Raw genomic sequence first — 12043 nt, 5'->3', positions numbered from 1 at the left:
CAGGGAGATCAGCTCGGTGCTTTGTGACCACCTAGAGGGGTGGGATAGGGAGGGTGGGAGGGAGATGCAAGAGGGAGGAGATAGGGGGATATATGTATATGTATAGCTGATTCACTTTGTTATAAAGCAGAAACTAACACACCATTGTAAAGCAATTATACTCCAATGAAGATGTTAAAAACAAAATAAAAGGCATAGAGAATGCTTTCAATTTTAGCAAAAAAATAAATCTTAAATGGATTAAATGTCTGCCATACATTGTTGTGAACTACAATTAGGAAAATTAACTTTTCACCTATTACTCTTATGTTTATTTATGAAACATTGACTGTATCTTCACTAACATATTAGGACAGTATTTCCTTCTCCTCAATTCAAGGAAGGGAGGATGTAATAGGAAAATAACACACGGGAAGAAGAATGAAAGAAAATGCCATGGTCCTTAAACGAAGTACTTTAAGGAGTAGTGGTAGAATTCTGATCAATCTGGAAGAAAGGATTTTATAGTAGCTGTTAGTAAAAACAGACAAAAAGACAACTTTCACAAAAGGGAGAAACTATCTTGAAATTCGGACGCGCAGGCTCAGCGGCCATGGCTCATGGGCCCAGCTGCTCCGCGGCATGTGGGATCTTCCCGGACCGGGGCACGAACCCGTGTCCCCTGCATCGGCAGGTGGACTCTCAACCACTGCGCCACCAGGGAAGCCCAAAATCCATTCTTAACATGCAGAAATATATGAAAAATCTAGGGCAGACCTCCAATTATGATTTGAAAAAAATCCAACAAAAGCCATTAAAAATAACTTACAAATAGTATACATAAAAAGACGAAAACTTTATGTAATGGAATATAATAACTTTCTCCTAAGATTCCTTCATTCATAGTATGCCAAGAGCAAATACAATGTTAGAGTCATATAACTCTTTCATAAAGAAACTGTCAAAAATCTGTTTTAATGTTACTGAATGTACAGCACATTCTTCTGCTCAACTGCCACAGATATCTCCTAACTAAGCTCTGAAAATTTCTTTATTAAGCATGTATTCTCAATCTAAAAACACATATGTATACAGTTCAGAATTTATCATTCTGAATTGGATTTATGTGTAAGCTAAAAAGCTAGCTATAATAAATGTTTTTAATAGAAATAAAGAATTTAGGAACAATGACTCCAGACACACATATGCATATTTCCATATAATGCTATGAAAAATACACAAACCTCCGAAAAGCATGTTACAATGTGAAAAGATGTAGAGCATTTAAAATAGAATTATTCTTTAATGATTTTATTTTTAAAAGCTTATATACTTATTCCTATAGCAGAACTTCAGAGCAAAACCTCAGATATTAATATTTTCAACTATTAAAAGTACCAGGTAGAATTAAGATACTGCATATATTAGAGGAACCTTTTTGAAACAGAATTTCTACATACCACATCATCTTTGCTTTCATTCTTAAAAGAAGTTTCTGTCTCCATAGGAACATCACTGTGATCCCCTTCTATATTCTGCTTCTCAATTACTGATGCACTAGCCACACTGAAGATTCCATGGATGTTAATACGAACTTTAACCTTAACTTTGGAACTATCACCATCAGACTGTGGGAAAACATTCTGAATAGTGAAGCTCCCTTAAGGAAGAAAGAGCTTTGATCAGTACATGGGCCTCAGATTAACTCATTCAATTCATTCATTCAATAGTTTTACTATCATCTTTCAGATGCTGGCAAAAGAAAATCATAAATTATCATATGCTGATTAATTTCTGTGGGACATGCATTTCCCCCAGATTACCTTTTTAATATACTAATAAACCTGGTATAAACACTCAGACAGGTTAAGCAACCTAGCCAAAATCATCAACAATAGGAAAAAGGAGAGTTGGGATCTTAACCAAGGACAATCTGACTGAAGGCAATATCACTTTTAAGTTTTACAATGTTGCTACACTAAAACCAAAATAACAAAACACAATTTCTGAGTTTGAAAACCAAATAGATATTACCTTTTTGCTATAAACTTTGCAAATCATAATCATCTTGGTAATTCATAAATAAAGCAATTTAAAATTTTTTCTGGATTTTTCCTATAGCAAAATTGCTAAGTTATCCAGTCACTACTATCTACTGAGGTCACTTTAATTTTTCACTTTAAGAAATCTGATGTTTTATTTTTCAGAAAAAAAAAATCTCAAATATATGTTATCCATAGTAAAGAGACACTACCAGGCAGAAAAACTGTATATAAAAAAATCTGGCTGACCTATATTAGAGGTTGAATTGTGACCTCCCTCTGGCCCCAATTCATATGTTGAAGCCCTACTCTCCAGTAACCTCAGAAGATGACCTTATTTGGAGATAGGGTCTTTACAGGTAATCAAGTTAAAGTGAAGTCATCGGGTGGGTTCTAATCAAATGACTTGGCGTCCTTATTTGGAGACAGATACATACACAAAGAGAACGTCATGTGAACATGAAGAGAGCCATTTATGAACCAAGAACAAACACCTGGAATGGATCCTTCCCCCACAGCCCTCAGAAGGAACCAATCCTGCCAACAACTTAATTTTGAACTTCTAGACTCCAGAACTGTGAGATGATAAATTTCTACTGTTGAAACCACCTAGTTTGTGATACTTTGTTCCAGAAGCCCTTGAAAACTAATACCATTTTCAATAATGTACTTCTACTGCTTTAAATAATGTACATGAAAAATTAATATTGTCTCCTTTTTTAGTCTATCAATAAAAGTAGCACATATAGAAAATTTTTTAATTTAATATTCCTTCTCTTTTAAATGATGTAAATCATACTTTGTTTTATATCTTCTAAAAGATTACTCAGCTAAAATGGATATTACAGTCTCCTATTTCCACTTTTGTATTAATCCAATGATTAACTGGCTTCTAGTTGTTGCCAGTGAACGTAAGTTTAAAATCAGAATATGTAGTCAGTCTGGCAGCACAATTTCAGTTTACCGATTAAAGAGTTCTTCCATTAAAAAATAACCCTCACCCAAACTTTTCAGGTCAATTACAGAGCATTTTAAATATGCATTTCAAAATGAATTAAAAAGATTCAAACTTGCTGTTATTCCAGAAATAAACTCTGAGCACTAAAAAGTGCACATTTAGAAAAAAGTATGATTATTTTTCTTTAAAAATCCAGTGCTGGCTTCGCTGAAATGTTACTTTGTTTCCTTGATTCAAATATTAACATATTTGTAAGAGGCTAAAATTTATGAAAAAAAACTTTTGGAGTTCTCTTACCAATTCTTGGATCTGGATAAGGCACTTCATGTAAATTAGTATAAAATGCTTCTAGTTCAAATGGTTCTTTCTTGTGGAAAGTAATGACTTTTGAGAATGGGGCAGGATGGTTCTTACAGAATACTTCACATTCCCTAAAATGGAGTGGGAAAACAGTTTAAAACAAATAGAAAGTTGCTTATGAACCTAATTACAGAATCCATCTCATTTTTAATTCATGATAAGCAGCAATTTTAAAGACGTCTGTGCACAAATTTTAAGAAAAAGAATTACTGGTTTTGCTATAAATAAACATGCCTTTTGACAGGTTTAGGGCTCAAAGTTCTAGAACGTCTGACATAGTAACAGATAATTCTATCCTACTGAGAAAAATTATCTGAGAATAGGTATATTTTGTTTGTTTGTTTTGGCGGTACGTGGGCCTCTCACTGTTGTGGCCTCTCCCGTTGCGGAGCACAGGCTCCGGACGCGCAGGCTCATCGGCCATGGCTCGCGGGCCCAGCCGCTCCTCGGTATGTGGAATCTTCCCGGACCGGGGCACGAACCCGTGTCCCCTGCATCGGCAGGCGGACTCTCAACCACTGCACCACCAGGGAAGCCCTGAGAATAGGTATATTTTAAGGCAATATATAAGGATGTTTTTGCTCACATCTGAGGACCAAATTCTATTGATATTTTTGAAATTTGTGCAAAAATTTCAATTTCTTGGGGGTGCAGATGTATAAAACACAGAACAAAATCTTAAAAGCAACTTCAAAACCTAAATACAGGTTTATTTTATTATACCAACTATACTTCTGAAAAGCAGTCAAATATAACATTTGAAATACAGATTTTTATTTTAGTAGGAAAGTAAACAATTTATATCCTGGGCAGTTCATGGAAAAGGAAATGTTAATGTCAAAGCATGAAAAGACTTGCAGCTCACAACAGTCAGAAATGCAAATTTAATAATAAAGTACGATTTAAAAGTGATGCTTTTATTTGGATATTCAAAGAAAATGACTGGATAGATATATACCCAGCTGTTAACAATAGTTAGTTACCTCAATAAAATGGGCTAAGGGAGTTGGGGTATGGCAAATGCAAATTTTTAAGTTTTTATATTTCTATACTGTGATTTTTATTTGAAAAGAGAATGTTTTACTTTTATAATAAAATACTAATTAAAAAATATGCCATAATGGTTTACAGATAATATATCATTTTCATATTCTCTTTGTTTCTAAGATAGTATTCTAAAGTGTTTGACAAGTTTAAGAAGTATAAATTCCTCTAATTTAGAATAGTAGGTTCAATTGATTATTTATGACAAGCTCTAACCAAGGCTTTAGAAGTAACTTACCCAGTCCCATCTTCAAAAGAGGTCTTCCATCTTAATGTGATTGAATAGGGAACAAGGTCTGTTATGGAAAATTCACGCACTTTAAATGCTGGTGAGAGAATCGCACACTGAAAATAAGATGTATACCATATTTAAATCAACAAACACCAAACATATCCTAGGTTACCATGATTGAACTGCTTAATAAAGTTCTTATAATAAAATTGTTACATTTTTAAAATTTCTGGGTTTTTGGTAATAACTAGTTAAAATTTTAAAGTGTCAGAGCACTCTTTCTGTGACTTTACAAAAACTGATGTAAAATATGTTTAAATCTCAAAAAAAGAATTTTAAATGGGAATAATTATAAGAATTAATAAAATAAATGCTTTTTCGGTATAATTACAGACATACTGTCCTATGATAGTTTAAAAACAAATGGGACAGACACAACCCTTATATTTCAGGAATAATTTCAATTTAATTTTAGCTTATTGATAACTGGTTGGACAAGATAATATTAAAAAGTTCTTTGAGGCCTATCACCATATTTCTGGCAAAATATACATTCTAAAATTTAAAAAAAGACTAATAATCATACCTGTAATGCACACCCTCTTGCAACAGCTTCATCAGCATTTAATGTGGTACTTATGTCTTTAAGAAAGAATTTAGTGATTTGTTCCTTCACAGTAGGAATTCGTGTTGCTCCCCCTACAATTTCTATACTACTTATGTCTTCACAATGTAAGTCTGGAAAATGAAAGGTTTAATTGAGAAAAATAAGACAGTCTTTATAAAAATGTGAACAGTAGACCCCAGAAAGTACTTTTTTAAAAAAATGTATTTTTTTATTTGCTCAAAACAAGGTAAAATGGAAAGAAGATAAAAATAAATTTTGGAAAAAAGCAAAATTTAATAGATATTAATTATCTACTTATCAGGCACTATACTTGGTCTAGATGATGAAGTGACCACAAGAACAGACATGCACCTCATGGACTTCAGAGTCCTTCAGTTTTAACTTCCACCTCACAAATTGCCACAGAAGGTAATTTTAATTGATTACAAAAATCTCTAACAAAAAGCAGTCATGTCCTCATTTCAACTTTCAATCAATCTTTAAAATCTTACATATAGACACCTTCAAATATAACTAGCATTAAACAATATGAGTCAGAAGGAGTTCTCATAAACTTTGATTTCTAGTGGCCCTGCTCTTATGAACAAACAATGAGTTATATAATCTCCTTCTCTAAAACAAGAAATATGTCTTCAAAAAGCACATGAATTTTTTGTTGTTTTTACCATTTTCTACCCCATTCAAGTAACACCATGGTACAGTTTTGATGGTTAGTTCAGTAACTTCCACTTACTAGCTTGTTCCATTACTGCTTTTAATGGTGGGTCAACTCTGGCTAAGAGGGAAGCACATAATTGTTCAAACTGAGCCCTGTGGGAAAATGAAATAAAATTCATTATTTGGGGATATAAAAATTGAGCATATCTTCTAAAATAACAGAACGAAGAAAAATCAGACATGAACTAAACACAAAATAAGGAAACACTTTTCAAACTGAAAGCATGCGTGGTACCTGTTCATTTTACTAGAAACATCAAGGTCATTCATGAAACACTCAATGTTCAGTGGAAGGTCTGATGCATTTGCACTCATTAGCTTCTTTAGTTTTTCACATTCCTGATATAAGCGCAACAAGGCCCGAGAGTTTTCTTTTACATTTATCTTATATTTTGTCTTGAACTCATCACAGAAGTAGTCTACTAAAACCTCATCAAAGTTCCTGCCACCCAAATATGGATCAAAGGTAGTAGCCAAGACCTGTTTAATTGAAAAAACAGAACTGAATTTTCAGAAATATTAGATGTTTTCAGCACCCCCTCCAAAATACCTTTTAAAATTAAAATCAAAACCAAAGACCTTGACAAAAATCACAGGGGTACCAAATTTGGAACCAGTTATATTAATTATTACTTATATTTAGCCAACATATCTAACCACTCTGAATTATGTGCTTTAAGTTATAGATCTATATACCTACGTGAAAGAATAATTCTAATTCTGAATAACTGAGTTACAATGACTAAAACTTCATTATCTCACAACCCATGGTTCTATAACAACACTGAACAGGTGTGCCAAAAACCAAGTTTAAGAGAGCAAAGAAAGAGTCCTAAGTATGTAACCAAAAACAAAACAGCCAAGAAGAGGCAATCCAAAGATTAAATCTAAAATATTGTAATTGGTCAACTTACAAATCAGGAATTAGTGCCCCCATCCCTCATAAATATATAGAAGGAAGATAAAAGCACGCAAGGGAACAAAAAAGAAAACAAAAAAAATGAAGAGGAGAGACAAAATTTTAATAAGCTTGTTGAGCAATAGCCCCCAGTTAGCAGTCGAGTGGAAAAGGAATAGACGAGTCACAGCACTTCAACAATATAGTTCTTGAAAACAGGACCAAGACATCTAGTCTCTCTCCCCGAGGTAGAGGGCAAAAATAACTACTTATAATAGTCATGACTAAAAAAGTAGAATCCCACTGTTGGTGTGGTTCATCAACTTCTTTTTCACAAGGATGGGTGGTGGAATAGTGGTAAACATCACAGTAAGATGTGAGCACAGACTGGTTGGGATGTTATCCCAGATGAGCATGAAGAATCCATGGACAGACTTCTCATGAGGTCCAGTATTACCCAAAATTAGATGTAAAATTGTGTAGGTATGTGACTAGTGCAAATGTGCATCATTCTGAGAGGAGGGCCATAGCTTTTATCAAACTTCCAAAGGTGCCTGTGATCTAAAAAATTATAGCTCTATACTCTAGGGTATTCACTAAAAAGGAAGAAAGGAAAATGTTCTTTTTTAATTAAGTTAAAATTCAACACTAAATACCAAGGATTAAATCAATTTGCAAGAAACTATTCTATATTCACTATGAGTCATTTCCCTTTAATTTTCTGATTACAAGGATGTTAACATAGTACTATAAACGGCAAGACGAAAGGCTCTAAAAGGTGCTGGATAACCCAAAGCATTTACTCTTCTGAGCTAATCTATACATGTGTATAATGGGGGGAGAGAGAGAGTGTGTGTTAAGTCTGGGTAAGATATCAATGTAGAAATGAATACAAAACCAAACAAAGGCTGTAAGAAGATAAGCATATAGAGGTAAATAATACCACACTGTAGAAAATTTTGATTAGGACTCCAGGATAGAAAGGTTTCTAAAGACAATGGGAATCATTTTAGAAATGTTTCCTATGTACATTTATAAATATGTAATTTATGCTCCCTGATAGGTGACTGAAAACCTCAACAATAATAAAAATAGCTAACACATAATATCTGCTATATGGCATTCCAAGCATCTTATAATCATTAACTCATTTTATCCTCAAAAAGTCTATGAGGTACTTACTGATAATATCCTCAGGTGAGGAACCTGAGATTTGGGGAGGTTAAGTAACTTGCTCAAGGTCACAGTTTTTAAGTGGCAGAGCCAGGATTTAAACCCAAGCATTAGGGTTCTCTATATAGTCTCATATGCTCTTAGACATTAAAATTAAATATAGTAAATCATTTATTTACTTACTTTAAGTTTTCCTTTGTTAAAAGCACAAACTGAGATCTGGTAGGCAGAATGTCCCATATCAATAAATATTACATTTCTTGGTTTCTCATCTAACGGAGGAAGATCCTGTTTATAAATTCCATATGCCAGTGCAACTATGTAAGAACAAAGAATTAGGTTAATTCCAGCCTAGCAATCACTGGGAAAACAATAGGCAAGTCATGTTGATACTACATTTTAACACACAGTAGAGTAATACAAATTATTAGTTTCAAAGTAAATTCACTTTTCACAAATTGGTTAATGTTTTTTTCTCTACCCATCTATAACCCTATAATATTAATGACTCTTATAGCCAATGAAAGACATGTTTAAACTCTGCCATAATGTTGTGCTCCAAAATGACAAGCTTATATCAGTACATAATAGAGTTAAAAAATAAATGCTTTGTATTAATTAGAAAAATAACTATAATAATATTTTTCTGACAGTAATTTTCAAATTGCAAACTGCTCACCTGCAGTAGTTTCATTCATTAGCCTTAAACAATTTAAGCCTGCAACCTGGGCTGCAGCCATCACAGATCTTCTCTCAGCATCAGTGAAAAAGCTCGGAATCTGGTGTTGCAAAACAATAATTGTTATTAGTTCAATGTAATAGATTTTACTTAAACATTTCATCAATTGAAAAATGAACTTATGTACAGCTTAAGGCAAAGACTGGTGTTCTAATAAAATAAATGAGGAAAAAATACTAGTTTCTTTTTTAAGGTTGGCAATTTCTACATCATAAAGTTTTGACCTAAAGTAAGAACACAAATTTAAAGCAATTAGTAAAACAGAATTAATATTGCAGGATTTCAAAAATATGTTAAATCCTTCTCATGTTGGTCTATAAAAATACTTATTTATTAATCTTTAATAATGAAACATTAAAAACCCAAGAGTCTATTAAAATGAGATTGGTTAAATATGTTATATCCACATAATGGAATCCTACATAGCTGTTAGAATCAGATCGATCTGAATTGTCATGGAATAGTATCTTTATTACATTAAGAAAAGGGGGCATGTAGAGCATGATTTCATTTTTGTGTATGTATGTACTACTAGAAGAATATATTTCCAAATGTTTACAATGGTTGTATTTCAAAGGGAGGGGGAACTATATTGCAGGGGACTTATGATGAGCATGTGTTTCTTTATAAATCACGAAAAAACATTAAATATATTTCTATTAAAAAATAAACTCTTAATTTAAAACTAATAATTAAGATTACATATACTTATTACTGTCAAACTAAGAAGCACTTTCATTTGGTCTACAGACAAATTTCTAAAAAGCTAATTAAGTATATCCATGTATAAAACTTGGGGCTCTTCCAATTTTAAGTAAGTAGTCTCCTCCAATCTTAGTGCTTTTTGAATTTAGAAATTTCATTTAATAGATAATAACACAAAAAGAACTTGAATTTTGATAAGTTTGTATATCCTGATTTTGGTATTACCCTTCAGACAAAAATCTAAATTATAAGGTATGGTTCACTTAATTTTCACTAAGCACTTATGTACCAGTACTTTTCTAGCCATTAGAGATATGACAGTGCATAGAGCAGAAAATACTTCCCTTTGTACAGCTCACGTGGGTCTACTGCACTGATTACAAAGTTAATAATGCCCAAGAAGTTCACAATGCCATGTTCTGATACTAATTTCTGACATGAAAGTAAAATCAAGTATGGCTAAATAAATAGGGATGGATTTGAATTTAAGATACATTTTTAAAATGTGCACCATTCTGACATATACTTTTAAGTAGCAGTATAATGGAAGAGTTATGACCACAAGTTATTTAACTTCTCTGTGTCTCAGTTTTTTCATCTGTGAAATTGAGGTTAATAATATCCTACCTACAGAGTGGTTCTGAGGATTAAATGGGTTAATACACGTTATATGCCTTTAATAGGGCCTGGACAATGGTAAACTCTATCATTTACTATAACAAAATGACTGGAAAACAAAATACTAAGCTAATATTTTTCTCTCATTTAAAAATTCTATATACACCTGACAGGGACTTCCCTGGTGGCACAGTGGTTAAGACTGCATGTTCCCAATGCAGGAGGCCCAGGTTCGATCCCTGGTCAAGGCTAGATCCCACATGCATGCCGGAACTAAGGAGCCCGCCTGTCGCAACTAAGACCCAGCACGACCAAATAAATAAATATTTAAAAAATAAATACACCTGACAAATTTTAATTACTAAATTCATTGAAGAGTTCATAATTCGATTCTATTTTTCTGATGACATGAGACTCCTGAACTTACGTAGTCAAGTTTAACAATACTAAGAATATATTCACATTTAGGTGACAACATATAACTTAAAAACTAGTTATCAATATATAATGGGATCTCAAGAGATAAAACAGGGGGTAAAAGATTAAACGCTTTGTTAAGAATCTTTAAAAGACAGATCTTTTCTTTCTGAAAAGTACTGCATGATCTCACCTATATGTGGAATCTAAAAAAGTCTAATTCATATGATAGAGTAGAATGGTGGTTAACAGGGGCAGGGAGTCGGGGAAATGGGGAGACAGTGGCCAAAGGGTACAAAATTTCAGTTATGCAGAATGAATAAGTTCTAGAGATCTAATGTACAGCATGGTGACTACACTTAACAATACTCTATTATATACTGGAAATGTGCTAAGAAAGTAGATCTCAGGTATTCTCACCACACAAACACAAAAAAAGTAACCACAGGCGATGGATATGTTAATTTGCTTGACTGTAGTGATCATTTCACTATGTATATCAAAGCATCATGCTGTTCATCTTATATAAAAACAATTTTTACCTTAAAGGCTCAAGTGGGTTCTGAGGGGTGATAAATGTGTTTTATACTGATTGTGATGATGATGGTTTCACGGGTGTATGCGTATGTCAAAACTTCTGGAAGTATACAGGTTAAATACATCTAATTTATCATTTTAAAAAAAGGAGCTTTTATTTCTGATACAGAATATACAGAATCTCAAATTCCCAACTGGGCATTTTCAACCTTTGACATAAATGTTACTAAGGTCGGTCCCTAGGGGTGGGACGTTAAGTGCTACCTGCAAAGATTCTTAGGGATAAGTGGCAGGTACAGCAGTCACCAACTAATCACATACATTAGTTTTTATTTTAAGATTCACTGATTATCACAGTTAACTTTATGGGAAACTCAATCCTGAACTTTATCAAATAAAATAATTTTTTAACATAAAAGTAAAAATGGATTTAGGTTATTTACTGGATTAGGGCAGAAGGAAAAGTAAAGGGAAGAAAAATATTTCAATACAACATTAATACACTGGAAAATATGATTCAAGAGTGTTCATTACTGAGGTAAAACTTACTGAAATCACACAGTCAGCCACTGGTTTCTTCAAAGCATTTTCTGAAGTCTCTTTAAGCTTAGCCAACAGCATTCCAGTAACTTGCTCGATCGCAAAAGGTCTCTCTTCTTCTAGGTATCGCGCCTAAAGCCAAAAGAGGAGATATTTATCAAGAGTCATTTATTCATCTAGTATTTTATGAGCACCTACCTTATACATGATCGATACACAACAGTGAAAAAGGCAAAGTCCTTGCTCAATGAAGTTATATACCAAAAGGATTGCTCTAGTATCATTATGTCTCATCTCTGAAGTTCCAGTGCCTTACACATAGTATTACAACCAAATAAATTATCAAGAGTGTCTTTACATGCTCCAGCTCCCCATCTCCCAGAAGAGCAAGTTTTATCATTCACTACTCTTATAAACAAATAAGGGGAAAAAGATCAAATAATCTTTCTTTTGGAA

General features: G+C 33.2%; 1 protein-coding gene across 1 annotated transcript in view; it reads right to left on the bottom strand.

Annotated features, from left to right (window-relative positions):
• HSPA4L (heat shock protein family A (Hsp70) member 4 like) overlaps nt 1-12043 on the bottom strand; it is a 53393-nt gene that overhangs the window by 26371 nt on the left and 14979 nt on the right. The window contains exons 4-12 of the mRNA XM_024745120.1: nt 11597-11719; nt 8711-8810; nt 8215-8348; nt 6196-6440; nt 5977-6053; nt 5202-5353; nt 4622-4728; nt 3277-3410; nt 1440-1639 (exon numbers count right to left, since the gene is read on the bottom strand). Of these exons, the coding sequence (XP_024600888.1) occupies nt 1440-1639; nt 3277-3410; nt 4622-4728; nt 5202-5353; nt 5977-6053; nt 6196-6440; nt 8215-8348; nt 8711-8810; nt 11597-11719 (1272 nt within the window). The remainder of the gene's footprint in view (nt 1-1439; nt 1640-3276; nt 3411-4621; nt 4729-5201; nt 5354-5976; nt 6054-6195; nt 6441-8214; nt 8349-8710; nt 8811-11596; nt 11720-12043) is intronic.

Source organism: Neophocaena asiaeorientalis, unplaced genomic scaffold (assembly GCF_003031525.2).
Source record: "Neophocaena asiaeorientalis asiaeorientalis breed wild unplaced genomic scaffold, Neophocaena_asiaeorientalis_V1.1 scaffold65, whole genome shotgun sequence".
NCBI classification, from domain to species: Eukaryota; Metazoa; Chordata; class Mammalia; order Artiodactyla; family Phocoenidae; genus Neophocaena; species Neophocaena asiaeorientalis.
This window is presented reverse-complemented; position numbering and strand designations above follow the sequence as displayed.